Source organism: Camelus ferus, chromosome 8 (genome assembly GCF_009834535.1).
Source record: "Camelus ferus isolate YT-003-E chromosome 8, BCGSAC_Cfer_1.0, whole genome shotgun sequence".
Lineage (NCBI taxonomy): Eukaryota > Metazoa > Chordata > Mammalia > Artiodactyla > Camelidae > Camelus > Camelus ferus.
Window position 1 is genome coordinate 72,429,137 of NC_045703.1, and position 27,167 is coordinate 72,456,303.

The 27,167-nt window shown below is 52.5% G+C and overlaps 1 protein-coding gene across 1 annotated transcript; it reads right to left on the reverse strand.

The window, feature by feature from the left end:
* Positions 1-398: 398 nt before the first annotated feature.
* Positions 399-20,192, reverse strand: RNASET2 (ribonuclease T2). The gene is made up of 10 exons (XM_032485338.1): positions 20,033-20,192; positions 19,653-19,811; positions 17,469-17,529; positions 14,431-14,486; positions 12,798-12,855; positions 10,012-10,085; positions 6,891-7,004; positions 3,673-3,718; positions 2,055-2,129; positions 399-1,573 (listed from the first exon to the last, which is right to left on the reverse strand). The coding sequence occupies exons 2-10, from the start codon at positions 19,730-19,732 to the stop codon at positions 1,367-1,369; spliced, it is 771 nt and encodes a 256-aa protein (XP_032341229.1). The 5' UTR covers positions 19,733-19,811; positions 20,033-20,192; the 3' UTR covers positions 399-1,366.
* Positions 20,193-27,167: the final 6,975 nt, after the last annotated feature.

The window sequence follows — 27,167 nt, forward strand, 5'->3', positions numbered from 1 at the left end:
AGTAAAGTTAGGGCTTCCTCTGATGAGACAGTCACCATCTTTAAAAATCTTTATGCTGTTAGAATCAATCACACTTGCTTGTTAGCTAACAAGGATGATCAAACCTGATAACGGAGACTTTACTCCTAATAGTTATCACCTTCCCCAGTCATTCAATTTAATAGGTTGTTTTTTAAAGATAGGATTATTTTGAAAATATGGTTGTTCTTCAGATTAAATAAATTAATATTCTAAAGTGCTTAATGTAATGCCTGGCAGATGGTAAGTTCTACTTTAAGTGTTAAGTAAAAGAAATAAGGCAATATTGAACTGATTTAGACGGAACATTGGGGTCATATTTTAACCCACGCAGCTTAAAATATTAAAAAAAAAAAAAAAAAGCAGAGACCAGGAAGAAATAATGTTAAAAGGTAGTTTTAATAAAGCATGAAAAATCTATTCCACAGACCATTAGGTATCATTTCATGAGTGAAATGCCGTTACGGTAGGTGAGGACCGTGCCTGGAGCAGCCCTCAGGTGGGGACCGTGCCTGGTGAAGCCCACCTGAGCCCGTGTGCCCCATGAGCTGCACAAGGACCCTGTCACCAGGCATCACTGTCTAAGGACGCAGCCCCGCACCTGAGGCTGCACTGTCACAGCGTTCTAAGTACTGATGCTACCTTCTCGCAGAAAGGAAAGGAAACTTGCTGTAAACTGACCTGTGGGATTTACGGTTTGTGGGAAGAGCATACACTGACTGGCCGGGGATGCTGGCTGGCACTGTGTGCTACACCCAGACTTCCTTCGGCAAGAAGAGGAAATCACCTGCCACCCCCCAGCCCCGGAGCATCTTGCCTGCCAGCACCAGGGCCCTCAGAGGACATGCCCCGGCCAGGCCACTGAGGGAGACGCTGGCAAGTGAGCGCGGAACAAGGAAGGAGGAAGGACGCCCTCCAGCGCCGGCCCTACGTGGCCTGGGCTCCGGCTCGAGGACCAGTCCCAACATGACCCCCATGTGCTCTCTGAACAAGAAGGCGGCTCACTCTGAGAGGGAGACGGGTCCCTCCACCCTCTGCCCAGACTCCAAGGCTGCCTGACTTGTCTTCCAAGGATGCCAGAGTCTAATAAAGGAAAAACACAGAAAACAAGCTTTACCCTAATCTCAGCACCAGGTGGGGTGCTTTCCGACCCCTCAGTGTCCCCAACATTCACCCGTCTTTACATGAACCAGAAAAATCAACTCGCAGACACCAAGTGAAAAGCAAAACCAACAAAGCAGGCTGAGGTTAAGGAAGGTTGTCACCAAGAAGTTTCACTCTGGAGATGCTTTTTAAAATGCTTTTGTCAATTCCTCTTGCTTTTCAAAGCACAGACTGTTTCCAGAAGTTAGGCACCAGTGGTTGGTCTTTTGGGCGGGGGGTAGAAGGCGGGGCCGTCCTCGCACACCTCCAGCCCCAGGCTGGTGGCGGCCGCCCGGGCCGGCCAGAGTGCCCACCTTCGGGGCGCCGGCTCCCCCGGGTCCGTGCAGTTTCGCAGCTGCAGGTCCTTAGTGAAGCACAGCTCGATCTGCCCGAGGGTCTGCAGCTCCTCGCCCTACAAGGAAAGATGTGTGTGTCGCAATGCGGGGAGAAGAGATGGCTTTTTGTAGATAAACAGGTAAACAGCCCCCTATTGCTAAAAAGACTGACGCCTTGATCAGCCAACAAAAGAAACTACAACTCATCCACACACCACACAGGTGACCACAACTGAAATTACTGAAGCTAACACTGTACACAGTGAGCAGAATTTCACCGCACAATATACCCACACTGCCGGGCCCCCCTTCACCGCCCTCCAGAAGGGGTCTTCTCGTTGAGAAACTGCCAGAAACAAGCCGAATCCCAGCATAGTGTCAAAAAACAATCTGTTGTTTCAAAACACCCCCCCCACACAAACACACACACATGCACACACACACGTGCACATGAGCCCCCCCCCATCCCTGCAGTTCTGCCCCGCAGTAAGTGCAAACTCTCGGGAAAATTGAACCTGTCTTCTTGATAAAACCAAGACAGAATATCACACATCTGACCGATTTTGGCGGAAGACACTGGACTTTAGGAGCGACTCCGTACACGCTGACAAGGGCATCTTTAATATCTGAGATCTGCAATGAGGTAAAGTGCGTCAGAGACGAGACTTCAACAGAGAAAATGAACAGCGCTGCTCGATTCAAGTGACACTCAGCTCTGGTCTATTCTCACAAATGCATCTAGTGACAGCCCCGTCGTCTCCCCACCCCAACCCTGAGCTCTCCACTGGCTTGCAGACAGAATTTGAAGATGCTGGAGAAGGGACCCTGACCCCTGACCCCAGAGGAAGGAGGGGATGTGTCCCTTGGGCTCCGCCCTCCAGACTGGCATCCACATGAGTTGCTCTCCGGGGTCTCGGTTCCCCTCTCCCGGGTCCCAGGTGCAAAAGTAAGAGCTCTCCTGCTGGAAGACCCCACCAGCTTTCTGAGGCCAGAACCTCTGCCTGAGTCACATGTCACACGTCACGCTACTTCCAACCCCCAACCCAGTGCCCCCAGCACGGAGAAGGAGCTAAGAAAACACGTGCTTGACTCGTTGCTTTTATTGTAACTGAAATCTGTTCTCTGAACCTCAAGCTCCGGGCAAGACTGTAAAACACTCTCCTCTCATCTACTTAAACGTGAGTCCAGAAGAGGGCAAAGGAGCGGTGCAACACACTCCCTCACAGCCTCCTGGAGGGATGGACAGAGGGCAGCTGGGACCCCCTCCCAAGGGCACTGCTCCTTCTGCCCCTCCTCTCCATGGAGGGGGCGACAGCAGGTCCCCAGAGCAAGACCAAGGGCTGACCCACTTCACAAACTGTCAAGAAGCCAGAATAACGGCTCCGTCTCCAGCCGTGACACCAGAACCTCAGAACTGCTAAAATCAGTGACTTGCAGCCTTTTCTAAATCCACACCTATGATGAATATAAAACTATCCCCAAGAACCTGAGATGGTTCTGTAAAGCGAGGGCCAGCACACTCACTCTGTAAAGGGCCAGAGAGCAGAGGCTGCAGGCCCGCTGTCGGACGGCCACCAACACCAGGGGCGGCCCGCCGTGGGCTCCGCAACCGTGCTCACAATGGACTGCCCGGGCACAGTCAGCGCCCTTCACTGCAGGCTGCCGGCCAGCGGGGCCCGCACGCCAAAGTGTCTAGCTTTATGAAATAAGTCACAGTCACATCTTAAGCACAAAAACAAATATGAAAGTGAATACATGTATGTTCATGTATGACTGAAGCATCATGCTGCACCCCAGAAACTGACACAACATTGTAAACCGACTGTACTTCAATAAAAAAAACAAATTCAGACAGAATTTGTTTCTTCCCCAAACTGTTACAAAACTGAATGTGCTTTCAAACTGCACATCCCACCATCAGGACCTGGAACACACTTCTCACCAAGGAGCCATCAATCTGCTTCAAAATCATCAGTTTAAGTTGCCTCCCGTTTACACTCAGTATGTACAGGAAAACAAAATTCACATAAAATCTTCCAGGAACATAACATTCAAGTGGGAGGGGGCCTGGGTTGCTTGGTCTGAGCGTGTAGCTCACAGGCTGAAGTGACACCTGAGCGTCGCTGGGTGTCCCCAGTCAGCAGACACTGGACAAGGAGCTGAAAGCAAAGCTTACCTGGTAGGAATTGTTAGATGGCTTTATCCCCAGTTTTTGGAGTATGCTAAAATTTAAAGAAAAAAAATAGCTGTATCATGAATGTCCATTTTTCTCTCTTGTTCTTACCATCTTTCAGAGTAAAAAGTGAGACATTCTTGAAGCAAAGCATGTATTTCCTACTACCTGGGGCAGTACGTCTGTTGGCAAGGGCAGCAAACACATGGTGCTTGGGCTGCCCCAACCTCCCCTCCCCTTGGCGCGCCCCTCTGACCCAAACCCCTTCCCAGCACCGGAAACTCTCCTGCCGGCCGACGGCCACTGCCAAGGGCGGTGGGCACCACGTCACCACCCATGGCCGCGACCATTCTGAAAGATAGTGAGCAACTGATTCTGGGTCCCAAGCTTAGCCTAAAAAAACCACACTGGGTCAGATCTTTAAATCCCTGCAGTACCCCCAGCCCGGAATCATTTCCTAAAGCACAGGGTTTTAACCAGCTCACCAAAGCATGAAGAGGTTAACTTACTAAATTATGGAGTGCAACACTAAAAAGTTCTCGTTAAAGTTCAACATTAAAAGGTTAATAATTCTAAAATAATATGCTGCAGCCCCATCGTGTCTCTCCGGGTTCTCCTGGTCATGACCACACAGAGCAGAGGCAGGGACTCAGGCCGCCTCTCCGGACACCAGCACCATCAGACGGTGGTCTGCCTCCTGCAGCCCTGGTTTCTGGTACGAGCATTAATGAGACACTTTCTCCAGAGGCTGCGGGTTGGTGATCCTTGGATCTCAGATACAGAGCTCCCGGAACAAGGCGAGGAGAGGTGGAGGGCAAGGTCCTTGAAGAAACGTGCCCATGGCCCGTCCTTGTGCTGACCGTGCAGGGCACAGGCCAGATTTCAAACACTTTATGCCCCGGAAATGCAAAATTTCTCTATTTTTTAAATATTTATTACAAGTTGCAGTGATAATATTTTGGCTATATTAGGTTAAACAAAATGCATTACAAAATTACTATTCCTTTTTGCTCTTTTTAATGAGGCTGCTAGAAACTTTTCAATTACGTGAGTTCTATTCCTCGTGGGCAGCGCTGCTTTAGGGCCCTCCTGGGTTAGGACGTCAAGGAAATACGGTAAAAAGAGAAGTGTTTGGGGACGCTTGGTATTAGCTCAGAACAGAGTCTATAACGTTTTGTCCTGAGTTAAGATGAGCTTGGCATTAATCCTCGGCCCACATCTGCAGGAAATCTGAGAACTTCGGTTCAAGGTATTTTGCATTTTTTCAGGTTTGCGTCCTTCATATTATAAAGTGAGTGAAAAACTGCTCGTTTGTGCTAAGTTGGCAGGCTTACCTCTGAGAAAAGGACAGTCTGTAGTAATGGTTTATAATATAGAGAAACATGTAAGAGATTTTAAGTTTGGACCTAATTTTAATTTTGTGAGTCCTAAGACTTTAGACCTTCCTTGGGGAAGCGGGGCGAGCAGAGGCCTTCTCCCTGATGGCCCATCCAGGCGTTAACAGACATGCCGCTCCCAGCAGCATTTCCCACTCAGCCAGCCCTCGGAGAACAGGCCCACCCCCAGGACGCAGGGCGGCGCCCCCCACGGCCAGGCCGAGGGCACTAGGCCTTCCTGCTGCTCCGGTGACTTAGCAGCTATGCACGGTGTGTGCACGTGTGCAAAGCCCCTGAGAATCACAAGGTGTAAACAGGAGGGCTTAATAAATAGTTGGTGCATTAAGGGATGAATTAGTCAGATACTGTCTTTTAAAACTTTCAGCATATCTATTCACTCTTCTTTTCCCGTTTGATTCAGTAAAACCTGGGCTGCAGACTCAGCGGGAACTCACACCCTCCTGCATCAAGACCATGAGGTCAGTGCTGGGAAACAGAGGGCACCGTCCTTCCCTGCAGAGGCTTGTGCGTGCATGGGGGCCACTGCCACCCCTGCTTTGTCTTCCGGGGGCCCCCCCGCCGGGCGTTGCACGACACACCCCTCGCTACTTCTCTCTATGACTTCTGAAGCTGGTATTACCTACACCTCTGGGTGCTTCCAGCAGGAAAAGCCGCAGATCGTCTCGCCTCCCAGGACGCATACAATGCTGCCGTTTAGGTAAAACGTCCTTAGCGTGGGTGCCAGGCCTGCAGGCCTCAGAGGAGAAGAGACTTCCCACTCTGAGGGCGGCCCACCCAGCGTCTCACAGCAGAAGTAAGACCCCAGGAGGGAGAAACGGTGCAAACTGCACAACTGGTTCCTGTTTCGGAGCAGGATCGCAGGCCGGAGTCCAAGCAGGAGCCCTGGGGTCTGGGGATCTGAGACACTGCTGGACGGAGGTCCTTTGTGGAATCCCGGCCTCCCCAGAGGTGCCTGCCCTCCTGCCATGGCCTGCGATCCGCCTCCTGCCAATCCAAGCCGTCACGTGCTTCTGATCACAGTAAAGGGGACACAGCCCTGTGGAGCCTTCCACACCTGGCGTGGGGAGGGGAGTGCACGCAGAGAACCAGGAAAGGCGTCTTCATCTCTGAGACGCGACTCAGCTGAAACAGGACCCTTCCACAAAGGTTCTTGCTGGAACTCTAGCCTCAGCAAGCTGTATCATCTACCATCGTGGTTTTTAACACTGGTTTGTGGTTTATGGTGACCACTTCGATGAAGGATGGGAGGAAATGCTCACGCACGTGGAGGGCCGGCCTCGCCTGGCTCCTCAGCGGCCTGCCTGCTCCCAGCGGGGCCGTCATGGGGATTTCAAGAGTCGGGAGGCCCAGGAGCCTCTCTGGAGCGGAGGTCAGGGGCAGGCACGTGTCGGCCCAGGCAATTTCTAGCGGTTTAAGAACTTCGCCCAGCGCCCCCTCCTGCCTGTTCCAGGGACACCAGAGCAAAGACCCAAAGGTTCTGGACGTGCAGTTCTCACTAACACAATGTGCTTCCGTCGGAAAGCATGGCTGGAAGGGGCGCGCCCGGGTCAGTCTTGCATCCCTTAGGCTGACGACGCGGCATCTGCCGAGGCCCCGAGTCTCCGTCTGCCCTGCGTGGTCGGAGCCCCCACTGACCCGGGAAGGCTGAGTGCGACGCACGAGCATCTCTCAGCGGTGATCCCGCTGGCCGGCTCCCGGGTCCACAGGACACGAGGCAGGGCTGCTCCCCCAACCCCGGGGATGGGGGACCCGAGGAGGCGGGGAGCGGACGGCGAAGCCGCAGCTCAGGAACAGCCTGCGAGGGGCGGCCGCACCGTCACCTACCTGTTCAGGGCGAGATCCTTGTACAGACCCAGACTCTTGCCGAAGTACTTCTTCTGGGAGTTGAGGGCGTCCAGCTGGGCTGCGCACGTCCCGTGCTTCTCCCATTCGTGCCTCCTGCGCGGACGTTTATGTTACTACAAAGTAAAGGCACCGCCTCCGCGGAGCACGTCTGCACGGGCTCCGAGTGCAGGGCGCCACGCGCGGAGGCGTACTGCTCCCCCCGAGCGGGAGGGACAGAATTCCCGCCTCAACGCCCCACAGAGGACACCATCTCCCAGGGCACCCTTCGGCCTCTCTCCAGGATCTCTGCCAGCCAGTTCCAATCTGACCAACAACAAATCCAGCTGAGAAGAAAGAAAACGCCATCGATCGAGCGTCACAAATTCACAGGGCGGGATGTTGCCCTGCAAAGCCCGGGCTGCACGGCCGGGGACGGCCACAGTGGCGCCCAGACTACCACTTCCGAGCAACCGGCAAAGCAAAGGCAGACCCGCTAATTAGCAAGATGGCCTGAGCCTTCCCCCAGCTCACGATCACAGTGTAGACATCTGTCTACAGACGACCGCATTAAACTAACAGCACAGCCAAATGTCCGCAAACGAGAAGCAATTTGTATTTAAGAAAAACAATGCTCTTGATAATTCCTCACATCTTATTGAAGGTTAAAGTTTTACAAAACGTTTTCACATTCTTCGTTTGGTTCTCACAACTCTGCAAGGTGAAAATATTACCGCCGGTTTAGAAATGGGGAATTGGGGCCACAGAGGGTCTGGCTAGGAACCCGCCTCCCTGCCACCGGGCCAGGCAGCCCTGATGGCACCAGAGCCTGCGCCGGGCCCTTCCCACTGTCCTGTGCTGTCATCCCTCACCTGCTAAACCACCTTTAGGATGACCGACAACCTGTCAGTCCAGATGTCAGCCACAGTTAGCGTGGAACACGAAATGGCACCAGCCTTCGTCGTTTCTCAGCTTTGTCGGTGAGTAATTCAACAGGATTCAATATGTAACGTTCAGGCAGGCATTCAAAAGGCACCCCCAGGCAGTCTCACAGAAACACAGTCTGAATGTGCCCTAATTCTTCGGCCAGCTTCACCCAGGGTGCAGTTCTAAGTGGCTGCAAGTTACAAGTCTCTCAGACCCAAGAAAACTACAGGGAAAGAGACGATGAATAACTAACTTCTTCATCTAGTTTCCAGGGTGACTTACTTGATAACTTTCCAAATTCCATGAAGTACAGAAAGAAGACTCTTTCCAACTAATTGAATATATAACCTGAATTACAGGTGCCTTAGTTTCTGTAAAACAGGAACAGTAATTCCAGGACCTTCTCCGGGGGTGCTGGGGGAGTCATAAAAAGCACTTTCACACAAGCCAAAATAGTTTTAGGTCCTAAAAATACTTATTAAATGTGAACAATGATTATTCCCAAGCAAGTTTAACTCAAAAGATGGTAGGGGTAAGAAAATGCTGAAGTCCTGATGAGTGTCGCTCAGAACCTTTAACCACACACCATTTGGAATTGGACACTCTTCATTTAACACAGAACTGTCAGCTCCCAATCAGAAGGGACATGGTGCCACCCTCTCACTCCCCCAGAAGGGCACAGGAGCTGATGTCACGTCACCTCTGCCCCCCTGGCCTGGCCCGTCTTGGGGACAAAAGGCAGTGACTGATTCCCCAGGGACATCCTCCACGGCGAGGCTGCATCGCCAGCTGGGAGTGAGCAAACGCTCGTTCTTTTTCGTACAAGAATCAAAAAACCAGCAGAAATCCTACTTTGCAGGGGGCTGTGTGCAGAGCATTTTTCAGCGTGGCCAGTATTGCTAACGGGGTCATGCCAGGGAATTATCTCCAGCAGCAAGCAACGCCACGAGCCCCTGCTCTGCACACTAGATTCTCGTTCGAGACTAAACAGCAGCTTCTGACGGAAACTACCCCCCCGACAGGAGAGGCCTTCACTGTGTTCACGTGGTGATGCATTCGTAAGTCATTTGGCAAAAATCCGACGGGCTATCACGGAACGTTGTCACAACTGCAGATACCCTGTGTTTTTTACTGAGTTGCCAAAGCCTCATTGTTTTGATGTGTGCTGTGAGTTGCTATCTAAGTGTTTCCACTGTTTTCCGCTATTTCAACTCAGTAAGGCCATGCTCTGTTTTGAAACCATCTTCTAGAACACAGGCTGCACGGAGCAGCCCTGAGGCCCGACTTGCACAGGGCTTTTGTCGCTTCTCCTGAAGGTGTGACAGCAGCCCCCGGCCCCCGCCCCCTGCCCGGACTCCGGAACCACTTCCCCGCCACACGCCCTTGAGGGGACTTGCAGACCCCACACCAGGGAGCCAGGCGGACAGACGTCACTGGCGTGCTGCTTTGTTCCAAAAAGCTTTTTTTCCAAATATAAGCCTTCCTGAAAATTCTACACAAAAATATTTCGCGGTTAATCATTTTGGACAAAACCTGATTTGTGGTGAAGTGAATTATAAATCACCTTATTGAAATTAGGGAGGAAATGAAGAATTATCTTCAGTTAATATAATGCAAAAAAGGGATGTTAATTCTATCTTCTTCAAAAGCAATGATTGAAAAGGCTACCTCGAATTAAACACAGCACCTTTCCTCTAGGCTCAGCTAAACCAAAGAGGTTTCACTGGGACAGCCTGCCTCAGCCTGCAGTGAAGACCTCACTTTCCCTCCACCCCAAGTCGCAGGAATGAGGTTATTGTCTCGTTAAGTACGTCTTCTTTTTCCTTGATCTACTGCAGGACAACAGCACAATTTCTTTAAGAAACATCCTCTCCTGTCTAACTTAGAGTGACAGCTTTTCAGATATGCAAGTTAAACCTCCGTAGAGGAAGCTTTTAAAATCAAGCAATGAATGATGTAACCAACTGAAAACCAAGCTGACAAAGTAAATTCCACCTGCCCTAATTTTTGATCCATTGGAGAAAGGCCCCCGAGCCGGCACCCCTGATGAGAGGGGGTTCCCGGTCCTCAGGCTCCGGAGCCATGTTCTGTGGCTGTTTCCCGTCCCCTGTGCTGCCCGCAGCCCCAGCCAGACCGCGGCCACGAAGCCATCCCCCCGGCGCGTCAAGGCCCGTGGCGGCCCCGGGAGCTCACTCACCAGAAGTGGAGGCTGCGGTTACGGGACGAGTGCAGCAGGTCCGGCCAGTACATCTTCATGTCCGGCAGTAGGTCCTGCGCGTAACAGTAACAGAAACAGCGAGTCTATGCAGGGCCCAACAGCTCAAACCTAGAAGGCAAATCTGATAAACTACCACGTTAAAAGAACGGAGCTCTGTGAATTAACAACACTGGACTGAGTAAGGCGATTCTATGCTTATTTTGCGTGAAGCGTTCCTTAAATCACACCAAGAAGTGAAATTTGAACAAGACGGGGGAGGGTGTAGCTCAAGTGGTAGAGCATGTGCTCAGCATACACAAGGTCCTGGGTTCAATCCCCAGCGCCTCCATTAAATAATTACATAAATAAACCTAATTATCAACCCCCAAAAAAACTAAAAAAAAAAAAGGAAGAAAAAAAGGTTGAACAAGGTCCTTTGTGCAGCACAGGGAACAAAATTCAATACCTTGTAATAGCCTATAATGAAAAAGAATATGAAAAAGAAAAACATATATATATGTGTAACTGAATCACCATGCTGTACACCAGAAATTAACACAACAATGTAAATCGACTATAATTCAATTTTTAAAAAAAGAAGAAATTTGAGTAACATAAAAGTATGAAAATATAAGCTCTCAGAGGTGAATGGATAAACAAACTGTGTCCATCCAGACAATGAAATATTACTCAGCACTAAAAAATGAGCTATCAAACCATGAAAAGCTATGGAGGAACCTTAAATGCATGTGACTAAGTGAAAGCCAATCTGAAAAGACTACACACTGTGTGATCCCAACTCCATGACATTCTGGGAAAGGCAGAACCATGGAGACAGTAAAAAAAGGCAGTGGTTGCCAGGGGTCAGGTGGGTGCATGAGTGGACGAGTAGGTGGAGCACAGAGGGTTTTCTGGGCAGTGAAACCACTGTGTGATGCTACAGTGGTGACACAGAAACTACGAACACGAAGAGTGAACCTACAGTCACCTACAAACTTCAGTGAGTCATGAAGTATTCATACTGGCTCAGCCTCTCTGACACTGAGCCCTCCTGGACATTTCCGGGCACTTCAAACTGCTCGTGTCCACTGCTGACCCATGATCTCACACCCGCCGAGGTCTGGTCCCCTGCCAGGGAAGGCGGCTGACGCCCAGCTAGTCAAACAAGCCAGGCCCAGGGTCGGTCCGGTCTGATGCTCCCTCTCTCGGCCGTCCTGAGCCCATGCACCCTGTTTCCGGGATGCCCCCTCCCCCTCTCCATTCCCCCAGCCTCTGTCTATTCAAGCTCCTAACCTGCTGCAGGGCCTGCAGGAGCCCCCTCGCTTGTCTCCCCCCCAGCTCTCACCACTGACACGCAGCCGGGGCAACCATCAGAAGAGCCTCATTGGGTTATTTCACTCGCCAGCTTGAATGCTTCCAATGACTTCCGACTCATGGAGACAATTCTTAACCAGCACACAAGGCTCCGTGTGGTCTGGCCCTGAACACCAGCCAGGCTCCCTGCTCACCCACAGCCACACTAGCTTCCTTCCAGCTTTTCAGAAACTCTGTACTACCCCAGGGCCTTTGCATATGCTGCCACCGCCTCCTCAGCCCTCCTCTTCCTTCTGGTTCAGTCAGATTCCAGCTCAGTATCACCTCCTCCCACCTAGGTCCACCGTCCTAAGCTCGGAGTGACTACTTTTCCCTCCAGGCACCCAGATGGTCATTCTGGACTGTGTGTGATGACTTCATCGGCACCTGGGCCCCAGAGGGCCAGAGACCACTTCTGGTTCTGCTCCCTGTGTCTCCAGCCCCTGGCACAGGGCCTGACAGACTGCTGGCCCCAGTACATCGTTTGAGTAAATGAACCTCCAAGTCCACTGTCGGATCACAAGATTCTAACCAGGAACGTCAGGGGGAGTTGACGTGAGCCTGGGAAGAGACAAGTGTCTGCGCCTGAAGGAGACATCACCAGGCTTTGGGGCACACTAGTAATTCTCAGAGATGGCCCCTGCCCTCTCAGGCCTCCCGTTCACACTGCTGCAGGCCCTCCCAGAAAGGAAAAGGAGAAGTAATTCCATCTGGACGAGAACCTGTGATGGGTCTGAAACTAATTACCTTGTCCTTTTGGGGGCCCATAATTCTAGCAACAAACCCTAACTATACCCCATGTTTTCAGGGAGGCCCCAGCGATATTGAAGACCCTGCCCTGTAAATCCTGGTACTAGTTACCCTGATAGACGACTAATCACATACCTGGGGTTGTCAGCAGCCCGTGGAGAGGTGAACACACCTGTGTGTGTGTGTGTGGATGAGGAAGGAGTGTCTCAAAAGAGAACTTCTGCTACCAACACTCGTAACCACGAGTTACTCTGAGATACAAGCCTTCATCCTCCCCGCTCACGGGCCCCATGGAGAAACCTACCCACCCACGGTCAGGACAGCCCAGTGCCATGGATCTCCCCAGGCCATGGCTGTGGACACACACCTCAGGACAGGCCCAGCCGGCCGGGGGTCTGGGACCAGCGCTGACAGGACCGGGGCCGGGGCCAGGGCGGGGCCGGGGCCAGAGCGGAGCCAGCTCACTCACACCTGCTGTCCAATCACAGAGTCACACAGCGCTCTGGGCTCACAGCAGACGAGGACTTAATTAAATACAAATCGTATTTCATCTGTGGGACTGCTTTAGGTATCAGTAAATCCTGGTGAAGGTGTCTTAAAACACAACTTGGAGGGCACGCTGGGAGGGAGAGTCATTCTTGTGGGGCACTCTGCAGTGTAGGTAACATAATTCAAGTGAATACCTTGATCTCTTCTGGATTAAAGTGCCAGGATCGGTTACACTCTTCACTTTTATCAGGCCTTGAAATTAAAATGGGAAAGACAACATTAGTCTTGGTTGGGCTGGTTCCAAGCGGCATGAGAAGACGCTGGCACTAAGATCTGCAGAGAACAAGAGGCAGGTGAATTGTAATGGGAATCCCTCATGCCACGGGGGTCACACTCGGGTACAAGTGGCCACAGTTCCAGTTTCTTTCAAAGCAGGAAGTCGAGTTAAAAAGATCCTGGCGGACGTTCTTGCAGAAGAAGTGAAGTAAAGAGTCCAGCAGGGGGCGCTCCGGAGCCAGGCCTGGCGGGGCTTCCCAGCCGCGCTGTCATTTGCGAATCTTTCCCCAACCACAGAGAGAACAGCAAGCTTAGTGGTACAACACATGGATTAATTAATGGGACAACACATGGATTGTGCTCAGAGAGCGCCTGGTAACGACTCGAGATCGGCTGGCATGAGTTTTCTTTAACACCAAGCAGAGACTGGTTCCCTCGATGTTGCTGCAGGTAATCGTGTCCTCACTGTCTAACCCTGGACGCAACTCTCAGTCTTCAGCTCAGTTCACGACAGCACCAAACCTGCTTTCTACATCCCTTTCCGGCCTCCAGGGTCAACAGGCCGGCCCAGCCCCTCAGCTACCCCGGGACCAGCACGGCTCCCCGCAGGGCTGTGCACCCTCCCGGGGGCCAGAAGACAGCCCAGGGAGTGAGCAAAATCCCGGAAAGCCGGAGGCCCCAGAGACCAGCGTCCAGATCGCCCACAAGGCCAGATCCTCGAGCCCCAGTTTAATTTATTTTCTGCTGACCCCTGTTCCCCAGGAACCAGCAAGAGCCAGGACTTCACTCCTGCACGGAGAGGGACTTGGCGATCCCTCTAATGGGGCAAATTAACCCATAGAGTTTAGCATCATAAATATACGCACATATAACAAAGAACAAACCAAATAAATGCAGGCAGACCCCCCCCCAAAAAGAATTTGGGTGTTTGTGAAGTGTGTGTAATACACATGCATATAATGTACACAACATATACACCCTTTTATTTATTTCTATGCATTTACTTATTGCCTCCAAAAGAAGAAAATGAGAATATTGAAATTTAGTGATCTAAAATGTACAGACTCAAGATTTGCAGATACTAACTACTCTATATAAAACAGATAAGCAAGGTCCCACTGTAGAGCACAGGGAACTATATTCAATACCTTGTTGTAACCTGTAATGAAGAAGACTATAAAAGGAGATATATGTATATCTTTATGAATATATAAAAAGGCATGTATGTATATACATGTGTGACTGAAACCTGATGGTGTCCACCAGAAACTGACACAACATTGTAAACTGACTATACTTCAATAAAAAAAGCAAAAAATAAAAAAAAATGTACCCAGAGACCCTAAAAGCACATGTAAACCAGACTGTTACTGTACTAAATGACCGCAGAATTAGGGCTAAGATAGAAAGATGACGACTTCTTTAAGGATCTGTTACTGAATAAGCCCCTAACAAAACGCACAAGCATACATGTAAGGAGCAGACTCAAGCTGGAGTTTCAGGTCAGCCAGCTTCTGGCTGTTTTAAGTTTTAAATGCATGAAGCACTTACCACAAGCCGTGTATCGTCCAGTAATCTGGAGGGGCACTACAGCTGTTTCCAACTTCCTGGGGAGAAAAGACATAGACGAGACAACTGGTTCACTGTTTATTAACTATATTTAGCAGCCTTCCTTTCTTCTGACAGACATCAATGAGATTCCATACAGGGACAGCACAAAATCAAATCCATGGTGACTTACAATAAATGCATTCTGGCAATACATTCATGAGAAGACCACATGGGGGCTGGATGTTTTATTTGAAATGAGTGGAACAACTTTCAAACAACTTAGAAAACAGAATTAAAAAGCTATTTTTCCTCTTTTTATGTTCCTGAAAATTAAGTCCATTGGATGGGTACACTTACACTTACCCATGAATAATTCTCTTATCATACCATCAAAAATGAGAACAAGATGGGACCCTGCTACACTCAAGTTTGTTCAGGTACCAGCTGCAAACACTACAGTAGAATAATAAACACTGAAAACTTGCAGCCAACAAAGATGCCAAGGTGAGAACAGGAGCATATCCTTAACATTAAAGACAGACTCATAGACAAAAATCTCAGTCTAACACTTTTTAGGGACCTACAAATTGTTTAGCTAAAATGGAGTTTGTTTCGTAAAGGAAATACATCTCAGCTCTCAGGCGGTGAGAAAACCAGGGCCCGTGGACCCCGCAGTGAAAAGCAAATAAAAAGCAGACATTGTGGGGAGAGTGGAGCTCAGCGGTAGAGTGTGTGCTTAGCATGCATGAGGTCCTGGGTTTAATCCCCAGTACCTCCGTTAACTTAAATAAATAAGTAAATAAACCTAATTAACCTCCCCAAACAAACAAAAAGCAACAACAAAAAAAGTAACAACAACAAAAAAAATAGATGCTGGTTATGGCGAGGAGCAGGGAGGGTCCTGCTCACGTGGAAGCCATCCTGTGTGAGTCACCTTGTGTTACAGAGAGGCAGCTTCTTTTTCCAGCTGATCTGTCACTTAGGGCAGGGCAGGTGACTGAAATGTCTGCTGTGAGGAGGCTGCAGGAGGGGCAGGAGTGCAGGATGACAAAGAGCAGGACCGGAGCAGGAGGGAGAGGTCGCAGACGTCAGCCCACCTGCACCCCGGCTGCACGCCCTGCCTCCCGAAGGAAAACACAGTCCAAGCAAGGGGGCCGCTTCCCGCCGTGCAAGGCTGTAAGGAGCGAAGCCAGGCCCCCGCGTGGGTTTTTGGCCGGGATCTCCGTCTTTCTGGGGGTAACCGGGATCAAGGGTCAGCACAGGTTCGTCAGCCCCTGGCGTGAACCCTGTCCCTGCACCTGCGATGCTTACATCACTCACGGGGGAAGGAGCCCAGAGACGGGCCTGCTCCCCAAGATGACACCGTGACTGGAATAACAGAACCCCTGTGACGGCCACCCGGGAGAGACATGAACCCCCTAACAATGGTGTTTCCCTAACAATAGATTTCTTTAAATCTCGTTTCTAACGCACTTCCACGGGTGCTTGGTCAGCACACAGAGACACCCCCAGTATTTTGTCCCATTTCCTGAAGGCAGATCTTCCAGCATTACCCAAGGTGTGAGCTCTCCACACACACATCCTTCCCCAGGGCACCCGCGGCCCCCACAGCTCCAGCTGCTTGGGAGTGAGCTAGGGTTTCAAAGAAACTGAAAACTGATTAGTTTGAAAACTCCATTCTACTCCCGTCCAATTGCGTCCTCTACCCCAGAGCAAAGACACAGCACCAGAAGAAAGAGACAGGAAGTTGTCAAGTATGGAAAACTAAGAGCAGAGCAGTCGGATGTAGAAAGAGGTGCCCTGTTATAAGTGAGTGTCCGAGGGAGCCGCGTGGTGGCTGCCAGGGGCTGAGGGCGGGGGAGACGGGGAGATGCTGCTGGAAGGACACACGGTCCAGGTACAAGAGCAACAAGCCTGAGGGTCTAGGGACAGGGTGGTGACTACCGCTGCTGTTGCCGGACCCTGCACCTGAATGCTGCCGGGAGTGACCGCAGCTGCTCTCGCCACAGAGAAGACACGGTGACTATGTGATGGGATGGAGGTGGTAGCTAACACTGCGGTGGGGATTGTTTTGCAATTTATAAATGTCTCCATCTTGCACTAATTTAAAAAAGCGCCTCAAAATTAAAAATTTTCAAGTCAAAATTTCAGAAACACTGTCAGTAACATTAAAGATAGCTCAGCAACGTGGTGAAACGCTTTAGAATCGTGCCGCGAACACCAGGATTGGATTTACAACTGCCCCCAAGGTGGGTGAGGGGGGCAGGGCCTGGAGAGGGCAGGTGGGGTGGGGGGCCTCCTGCTGCCTCTCTCTCGAGCCTCAGTGACACAGTCTGCAAGGACACAGGGCATGGGGCGAGCCCGACGGAGGCCAAGCTGAGGGAGGGCGGGCGCCCGTGATGAGCAGAGCAAAGAGGACGGGGAAGGCTCCCCGGAGACATTTTAATAAGACTTGCCATGACCGAGGGAGGGGACAAGTCCAGGCCTGTGGTGGGTGGAACCATATCCCCGAAAGGATGTGCTGAAGTCCTAACCCCAGGCACCTGAGAATGTGGCTTTATCTGAACAGGGCCTTTGCAGGCATCATCAAGTTAAGATGAGGTCAGACTGGATGAGGGTGGGCCCTAAACATAAACTCTGGGGTTCTTGTAAGAAACAGAAGGACCTGAAACAGGACAATCATGCTCAGACAGAGGAGACTGCGTCCACGAGCCAAGGGGGACCGGCCACACCAGAAGCTGGGAACAGGCGTGGAACAGACTCTCCCTCAAAACTTCCAGAAGGAAGCTGCCCACACCTTGGTTTCAGACTTCCAGTCCCGGAAATGCAAGAATAAACATGTGAGCTGGCCAGGCTGTGGTCCTGTGTCCCGGCCCTGGGGAACTCACACAGCCTCCTGGAGGACAGTCTCCAGGGGGATGGCGCAGCTGAGCTGGGCAGGGAGAGGACGCAGCTGGAGACGCTCAGGGAGGACATGTGCACCCCAGCCCCCTCTGTACGGGCTTTACGGGACCAGGGGCCTCGCGGGCAGGACTCACCATGCACACTGTCGTGGGCCAGTGGTGAACCATGATTAGTTTCTTCCACTCCTGGTTGCCGCTGTTGAAAGATGAGAAACTTATTTTTCAAGAACTTTTAAAAGTTACAGAAAAAGTAATTCATCCATCCATTCACGCCATGATTCATGCAATAAACACTGAGTACAGGCCAGGCTCTGCTGGAGGATGGGGGTGCTGAGGTGATGGGGGTCTCCGGGCTCTGCTGGGGGATAGGGGGTGCTGAAGTGATGGGGAGGTGCTCCCCTGACCCAGCGGGGGAGTCCCACCCCCTGCAGCTCACGTGCCAGTGAGGAAGACTTCCACCATGGTGACTAAGAAAACACACGGTGTCCTACAGCGATAAGAAGCGGTAATGAGTATAACTGAGCAGGAGGACGGGCTGCCAGGTGGGGAGGGGCTGAAATTCTGGATGAGTACCCAGGAAGGCTTGGAGCAAGGGAACCAGCCAGAAAGTGCCCTTCTCCTCAGGACGTTCAAGCAGTTCAGAAACACGCCTGTTACCCACAGGAGCATCTGTGAAACCCACAAGTCTGAAAACAGAAAGGCTTTTGTAGTTCATTTGGCCACAAAATACGACCTGAAGTGCACAAGGCTAACGGCAGGACCCCTTCCACTGGGGAGCTACTCGTTCTTGCAGAACGGGTGACGCCTGCTCTCAGGGTGCTCGAACGTCTAGAACAGGGCCCATGCCCCAAACCGCCTGTACCCCGGGAAACCCACCCAGCCCTAAGACTTTCCATAAGGGACTGTGGAGTAGTGCTCACGCTGGGGACTCTCAGCAGGAGACCTCCAACCAGGTGCAGGGTTTAGCATGCCGGAGACTGAGGCAGAAAGGGAGGCCTGAGAAAACACTCGCTTTATAGACGGGAAAGAGCAGCAGCAAGAGGAAAGTAACATAAATTAAATTCCAGAAGAAACGATTCAAAAGCCAAACAGAATTAAGTTCTTACACATCATCTTTTGTAAATAACTGAGCACTGGTGAGTAAGTAGAGAATTCACAGTACTGGAAACCTGTTTTCAGTCTGAACTAATGAGCATGCTCTCTGTATAAGAGAAAAAAGAGACGAAGGGCAGCGTGAGCATGAGCTGGGAGAAGTGTTAGGAGATGTTTTCCTGGGTAGGAAAACCTTATCTCAGTTGGTGGGATCTGAGCCTGGAAGGCCAGGAAGCCTGGACCCCAGGATGCAGTTTACAACGCAACCATCAAGACTGAGCGTCTGTAGCACAAAGTCCACCGACCACCCAGGCAAAAGAGTGTGGTGAGCTTAAGAAAAACGTCTTCCCAAAGCCCTGGAGACGCTGACAGCACCGCAAGGAGAAAGGCCCACTCCGAGGAGGAAGAGGGTCTGGGAAAACACCTGCTGACCCGTGAGGTCCTCGGGGTCTGAATCAACCTGGGGTTCTCCAAACCATGCCTGGCTCGCCAATTATACCAGACTCATGAATCATGGGAGAAAGGGGGTTGGCGGGACCACATACTGCAGCCTAACATCTTCAGCTAACATGTGTGGATTACCACTGGCCAGGATGGTTGTGTTACTCTCTCTACTTTACAGATGACCTTGGTGGAGAGCTCCTGGGTCACACACTGGATCTGAGCCAGCCGTTCACACTCAACCAGCACACCACATTCTCTCTCCAGTGAGAGTTTCTTAACTTGATGGTGATAATTAATTAATACAGCTCTTTTTCAGAAAATACACTTTCTGGCAAAACTGAAGTTTAATATTATCCTTTAAAGTAAGTGATAAAACAGCAATGGTGCTTAATTCAAAAGGAAAACTGACCTTTTCCCACACCTATGAAGTAAGTTATGAAAGCTTTCTATCAACACAATCATCGTCCTCCAAAAAAGAGAAGAAAATTAAAACCTGGTACTCAAATCTTAGCTTCCTCCACAAAAGAAAATGAGAATCCTCTCCAGCACAGCATGTTTATCCCTAACTGGTCAGCTGCAACAGGAAGGATGAAAAGAGAGAACCAGAGGGAGGGGAGGAAGGGCCAGAGCAAGAAACTTTAAAAGAGGAAGCACTACGGCTCCTCAGAGTCGTGCCCGAACCTGCAAGGGGCGCGCGTACACAACCTTGGTGAGGGGTTCGGCGTCTCCCGGCACCTGCGTGCCCCCGCAGGTCCCGCCCCGGCCCCGCTCCAGGCGGCTCACCTGCTCCAGACCCCGCGCGCGCCGCCCAGGCCGCAGAGTGCCAGGCACAGGAGGACGCGGAGACCCGCCTGGGGCTCCATCGCACCGAAGTCCGGGCAGAACCCACAGGGACACAAAGGCTCGGCTTTCCAAGGGCGCGAGGCAGTGTCCGGCGTTTCCCTGAAAGTGGACATTTTTCCCTTAAGCGGGGCGGCGGGCGAGCAGCGCGGTCCACCCCCGACCCGGCCGAGGATGCAGCCGCCGGGACGGCGTCCACGGGCGGGTCAGAGCACAGGCTGTCCACCGCCCCGAGTGGGCCCCGAGCACAGGCCGGGCCCTCCACCCGCCAACCACGGGGAGGTCCAGGGGGCCCGCCGCCTCAACCTGCCCGCGAGGCGCACCCGAGTCCCGGCCGCGCCGCGACCCCGCACGGACCCCGACGGCCTAGGCAGAACCCCCCGCAGTTCCGCTTAGGGCGCCCGACGCCTCGCCCCCGGGACACGGCCCGCCCCTCGGACACGCCCCTGGTGCCCGACGCCAGGCCCCCTGACTCTCCCTCCGCTTCGGACACGCCCCCGGCGCCCGACGTCACGCCTTCTGGACGCTCCCTCTGCCTCGGACCCGCCCCCGGAGCCCGACCCCGCGCCCGCTCCGGGAGGACACGCCCCCGTCCCCGGTTGGTCCTTCTTCCCTCCTGTCTCTTTGACCAGCCTTCCTTTTCGGCCTAGTTTCTCCGCGCCTTCGCCCCGGCCGTGAAGTCGGTTTTAAAGCCACACTCTCCGGTGTGCTCTGAGCCCCGGCCCCTCCTCCCGGCGTCGAGCTGCCCGGGCCGGTGTGGTCACGGCCGAGCGGCAACCCGGAAGGTTCCGGCGGGGCTGCTCGCGGGAAGGTGTGTGACGCCTGTGCCGGGACAGCGCCCCGGGGCCGCGGGGAAGTGCGGCGGCGAAGGCTGCTCTTGGGGCCAGGCTGTCTCAAAGGAAGGTGGGCCCTCAGGACCCGGGCAGGCGGAGCGGCGCCTGTGCCCACAGCGGCCCTTGGTCTCCAGGCGATCTTGTCTGTCCGGGTCCAAGACCGCAGAGGTCACTCCCGCCCTAATCCCGAGTCCCCTTATGTCTGCTCCGTTCACGCGGGCTCCACTGTGTGCAGCACTTCAGGGACAGAGCCACTCGGAGCCGAGCCTGCCGGGGACCATCAGCCTTCCTGGAGGCAGTCAAGGGGGAAAGAAGCCTGTGGCAGTGCACCTGGCCTACCGCCAACCAGACAGTGAATGTCCTTGGGTCTGAGAACCAACCTGGAGGCGCAGGTCCATCAAAGCAATGCTAACATCTCGGGGGGGGGGGGGGGGGGGGCAGAGGACTTCTGTATGGCAGCCTTCCCACCTCTCTGCCACCTACTGCTCAGGCCTTTAGTCCACATTCCCCCTGTGTCCTCAAAGATTGCAATGACCTCCTTGAGACAGGAAGGAAGGGGGCAGGGCACAGCATTCAAGGAATGACAGCAATTAACACCAAAATGGTGGAAGATTCAATTCCCAGTAGGCTTTGAGGATTGAGATGGCAGGAGGTTTGACTTCTAGCAGACCTTGAGCTTCACTATATGTTCATTGTAACATATTAGCATGATAAATAACATGCCCACAGGTGTCATGGCAGTCTCAAGGCTAACCACAAAAGGTCAGAGTAGGCAGTGGCCCAATTCCTGGGAATCCCAGCCCCTTCCCCAGGGTAGTTGGAGTGGTCCTCCCACTTGTTAGCATATGAAGCTTAGGAACACATACAGACTGGCAACACCATGCCTCGTGGCCACCCCTTTTTCTCCCTAGTCTTCAGAGACGGCCACCATTCTGTCTACGGAGTGTATACCTACTTTTACTTTAACCTGAGCACCCAAACCCCACACCTCATGGCCTTTCTCTTGCCTTTTGAAACAGCCTACACTCGGTGCACTATGTACCTTTCCAGATAAATCTACCTTTACTCAACTGTGGCTGGTGCTTGAAGTCTTCCCTGCGCAAAGCCAAGGACCCACACTTGGCGGGGCACGTCCCAGGGGCTCAATGGAGACCTGGGACACGGCCCTCCTCACGCCCAACATCCATTTTTCATGCATCACCATGGTCATAAACTTCTTCTTCTTTTTTCTTTTTTTAATTTTTTGGTGGTGGAGGCAATTAGGTTTATTTGTTTATTTTTAATGGAGGTGCTGGGGATCGAACCCAGGACCTCGTGTATGCTAGGCATGTGCTCTATCATTGAACTATATATATATATCCTGCAAAAGAGGATTTCTTTATAGAGAGGAGTAAACGCAGGTAGAAAGAACTGGATGTGGGAGACAGGTGAGGAGAGGGTGGCCTCCTAGGGTAGGAGGTCAGAGAGTGTTCTTCCCTGGGGTAGCCTGTGCTCAGGAGGGGCTGCCTGATGCTCTGAGGGAGGCCAGGCCAAAGGTCTAGGCATGGAGGAAAGAGAGAAGCTGATCGTAAGTTTGTGTTCAAATAATCAGTGGGGACTGAAGTTGTTGTTACGGAACAAAAGCTAGTGTGCCCGCCGCACTGTGAGGCCAAACAAAGTGAAATGTCAGTTTGGAGCAGAGAAAGGTTTACTGCAGGGCCAAGCAAGAAGGACAGGTTGTTTGTGCTTGGAAAAAAACCCAAACTTCCCAATGGCTTTGGGGGAGAAGTTTTTAAAGGCAAAATTTGGGGTGAGGGCAGCAGGGTGTGTGACTTTCTTCTGATTGTCTGGTGCTCCAGGAATCTTGTGTTACGGAAATGACAGGCCAGCCAAGAAACAAGTACCACTCAGAGGGTTGAAGTACTCAGATTTATTACGCCGCAGAGGGGCTTCTGCTCTGAAGCTCTGAACACCTCCAAGATGTGTGCATGGGGTTTTATAGGGTTAATTACAAGCTTGGGGCTATTAGCCAATAAGGCTCGAACAGCAAAAGCAGGGAGTCAGCACACTGGGGCTTGTCTAGTAGGAACAGATCACATTACTGACACTTGTTGGGCTTGGGTTTACGAGTTAGCTTGTTAGCCCAGTAAACTGACACTAAACTTCAGGTTTACGAGTCAGCCCAGCAGAACTTAGACCAGTAAACCGTCACCACACTTAGATTTACGAATTACCATGTTAGCCCTGCCCGGCTTCTCCTTCTCATTGTGCTCAGCGTGAAGTCACCGTCCTCCACCTTGGTGGAGCCTCAGTTCCTGCAGAAGACCTCAAAGATGTTGCTACGTGTGTCACTTGAGGAGGAAGCAGGACCCTGTCCCAGGGCTGTACTGTTGTTTCATGATTGTCCCTCCCTTGTCTCTGCACCCCCTTCCTTTCCTGATTAGCAACTGTTTGAATCTGCCCTTGGGAGCTCAGGGAAGGTCAAGGAGGCTGAATGAGCCCTATTTCCTACAAGCAAGAAACAGGGAGCCCCACAGGATGCTCAAGGTGAAGAATGGGAATTTGGAGGGTGTGTGTCTGGCCTTGTCCGAGGTAGACTGGGGGAATTCAAAAGTCCTACCTGATTCCTGAAGGAGCATAAAGCAAACTGACTGACTGGCTTCCCTGATGCAAAGCTGTTGCTGATTCACCCTTTGTGGAGGGTACCTTTAACCCAGAGGCTGTGCTCCAGGAAGGACATAACAGGCTACGATTTCAGAAGAATGCACAGACCTCCGGAGTTCCTCCCGAAGGTTCACGGAGGTTAAGAGGAATGGAGCGCCCTGTAAGATGCCTTGATTGTGCGCCAACTGACGTCCTTCAAAGTCCAATGTCCCCCATTTCTGGGCTCTCAGGTGTCTGCCTGTGACCCCTCAAAAGATAAACTACATTCTTTACTGGGTGTGTTTCCCCTAACAGACTGACAGCCCCAGGTAATGCCTACCTTATCAGAGTCAAACCCCGCGGCCCTTCACGGACCCTAAACCTCTTACCTCACCTACAAGCAATCATAGGCTTGCGCACAAGCTGATCAGGCACCCTGTGACCCGACCTTATAAAAGACCCCGACTTCCGGCCCTTGGTGCTCACACAGGCACCTCTCGGCTGTGTGGCCGCTGTTGTCTGTGACAGAGCACTCTAATAAATTCCTTTCTACTCCCATACTTTATCGCTGGTAAATGCTTTTACCAACCTGCGTATCACTGGCTCACTGATCAGCCGCCCCGTTGTGTCCCACAACACTGATTGTTATTACCTTTTCTGTTCCATCCAGGTTTGCTATAAAACCTCAAGACCCCAAGCCCAAGGTGGGCTCAGTCTTTACGGCATAGCCTGCTCTGATTCTCCTTGCTGGGCAAGGCAATAAAGCTGCTCTTTGCTTCCGAAACCCTACATGCGAGTTTGAATTTGCTTTTTGGGGTTCAGAGGCCATGTTTTTGCTAACCGTCCTGGTGGTGAGCTGTTTTCAGAACTCAAAGGTTTGGGGGACTTTTTAGCTTTTGCTGTGGTTCAGGATCTCACGGCTCCGAGAAAATTCAGCACGGTCACCACCAGTTACTTCCCACCACATCGCCTGCTTCAGTTTCAGCGAGGCTCTCTTCATCACCCGAGTTTCATGTTTCCTCTGTGCTCCTTGCTCTCCCCCAGGGTGCACTGACTACGAAGCTCATGAGGATTTCAGACAGGAGGGAAGAGGGCAGGACACAGACGTAAAGGATGACAGAGCAATTTGCACCAAGATGGCAGAAAAGTTAACTCCCAATAGACCTGGAGGCCCAGTATGGCGGAAGATTTGGCCTCCAGTGGACCTTGAGCCCCACTGTGCACACTGTGATGTCCTAGCCTGCTAATGTGTGCACACTAGCGCCATGACAGCTCCAAAGCTAACCGAGAGGTCAAAGAGAGGGAGGCTGCCGGCGCCTCGGAGTCCCTGCCCCTTCCCTGAAGTAGTTGGAATAATCCTCTCACTTGTTAGCATGTGAAAACTAGCTACACCCCACCTCGTGGTCGCCCTCGCTCTCTCCCTCTCTCCCTCGTCTTCTGAGATAGCCTGCACTCTGTCCATGGCGTGTGCATCTCTCTAAATAAATCCACTTTTACTCAACTGTGGCTCACTCTTTATTTCTTTCCTGCAAGAAGCCAAGGGCCTTACTTGATGGGGCACATCCCAGGGACTCGGCTGAGACCTGGGACACGGCCCTCCTCTCACCCCACATTTTTTCCTGTATCAGATTTGGCTCAGGCTCCTCAATTGCATGGGCCTCCAAGGCCCTGTACTGAGTTTTTGTTCCAATTCTGAGCCAGCAGTCTCCAAATCATACAAGCTTTCAACCCCCAAACCTGAATCTGGACCTGGGCCATCATCTTGTCCAGTGATGCCCACCTAACTAGCACCTAGACAGTGCAGAGTGAGAGCTCAGTAAATGTGCGAAAAAGAAGGAGGGTGGGGCCACTGAGGTCAAGGCTGAATTAAGGTTCTGGAAGCTGGCCAGCTGTCACAGGGGTAGGCAGAGAGGCTCCATGTAGGGTCCACAGACAGCTGGCAGATTCCTGATCCAAGGCCCCTCAGGGGCCCGGGTGCTGCTCTTTGAAGATAACCAAGAGCATTCCTTTCCTAAGGCATGCCCGCCTCGGCTGAGATGATGATTATCTGTGCCTGGAAGCCCAACCACCAGACAGGTCACAGCCCCTCCCGCACCCATAGCCCTACTTTTCCATGATCCCCTCCCTTCCCTATTATCTCAACATCAGTCAGAGTCTTGTGCACAAGCTGATCACATGCCTCGTGACCCCTTGGTAACTGATGTGACCCTCCCTAATAAAAGACCCAATGACCGACCCTCAGGGCTCACACAGGCCCCTCTCCTGTGGCCCACTGTACCTAATAAACTCCTTTCCTATTTTCATCCTGTCTTTGATAAATTCTTTTACTGCCCACGCAGCGGCCCACCGGACCCCATGACACCCTAGCCTCAGGAGGTGGGAAGGAAGCCGAGGGGCAATTTTATTGGCTCCCACAACGCAGTGTAAAAGAGCACAAGTCGTGCTGCTTAAGAGCTGGGCTTCGCTTGTGCAGAAACGCATCCCCAGGAGGCAGGGGCAGGGTGACAACAGCCATTTCAATGAACAGACCACCCCTAGATCAGTGCTGTGCCTCAGACACTAAGGGATGCTTCTCACACAACTTCTTGTTGACTTAACTCCCTTTGGTCTCCTGTTCCCAGCTCAGGAGGCGCTGCCAGTGACGCTGCAACAGCAGGCAGCTCCCAGATCTCAGGGCCTTCCTGACACGGCCACGGGGTCGGCCCTGCCCGTGCCCCCAGCTGGCTGTGCGTCAGGGGCAGCAGCCGTCGTGGTCGTTTTCACTCTGGGGCCCAGGCTGAAGGAACAGCCAGACCCGGCACCGGCCATTCTAATGGCCGAGTGGTACTGTCACCGAACCAAACCCGGGTCCACTCACCCGTGTGCCGTGAAGCCGACCTGCTGCCCTGGGGGTGGTGAGGGCAAGTGCAGCACTTGCGGCAGGTGCCAAGCAAGGGGTCCGGCAGCTGGTGTTCAAAACATCCAAACTCCCCGAAGGCTTTCAGGCTTTAAGACAGGGCGAGGGAGGGGCTGTATGGTGCGTGATCAGCTCGTGGACGTGCTTCTGCTGGGTTGCTGGTGAGGCCACGGGGAGTCAGCATCATCTGTCCAGTGGTCTGGGGGCCATGCGCTTGTGGGCATCACACAGTTAGCTTCTTCCACCTGGTGGGGGTTCCAGCATCTGCAAAACAGCTCCAAGGCCGTGGCTCAGAATATTACAGCCCTTGAGGAGGAACTGAAGGCCCCTGACCTTGTTTAACGGCTGAACTACGGTTATTGCGTCTTGCTTGACAGTTTTCCTTTCTTTCTGCATTTCCTCGCTTCCCTGATTCCATGTACTCTCTGGAACTCGGGGAAGCCTGGGAGACTAAAGCTTTTCTCCAGACGAGAGGCAGGTGGACGACATGGGGTGGGGGGTCTGTCTGAGGAAGACCCCAGAGGGCCCTGCATGGTTATAGAAGCGGAAACACAACGACCTCTCTGATCACCTGGTGCCTGATGTCTGGTCTTCCCTCGAATTATTTTGGCCAGAACAAGTCACACGGCCAAGCCTGGCGACAATGAGGACAAAATTTACACCTCCCACGGGCGTAGGGCGTTGCAGTCACAGAGCGAATATTAAGGACGTTTCAGGGAATATCAGCAAATAACGGGGAAGGGTAACGTGGGCCACGGTAAATGAGGAGGCAGAAAGAGGCCTTGAAAAACCCCGAGAAGAAGCGAGGGCGAGAGGCGGGCGCAGGCGGCACGGCTGCCCCGGGAACCAGGCGCCGCGCAGGCTGGGCGCCAAGCTCCGCGTGGGCGAGCAGCATCTGCTGAGGGGGTTGCCGGATGCACACGCATAAACACGAGCACTCAGCGGGGCGCAGCGGGATGTGCCCCACGTCGGGGTGCGGAGTCCTACAGCGCCACGCTGCTCTGAGGAACTGGAGCCCGGAGCCGGAGGGCGCGGGCCAGCCAGGGCCGCCGGACGGGTCCTGCTCCGTGCGGTCCGAGCTCACTTCTACTGGTGTCTTCGGTCCTC

Coding starts and splice junctions, on each gene's coding strand:
- RNASET2 (XM_032485338.1), bottom strand. CDS start 19,732: ATGGAGCCCCAGGCGGGTCTCCGCGTCCTCCTGTGCCTGGCACTCTGC. Junction 7,005..10,011: donor AACCGCAGCCTCCACTTCTG/GTGAGTGAGCTC, acceptor ACGTCCGCGCAG/GAGGCACGAATGGGAGAAGC. Junction 1,574..2,054: donor AGTGTCTTCCGCCAAAATCG/GTCAGATGTGTG, acceptor CTTTCCTTGTAG/GGCGAGGAGCTGCAGACCCT.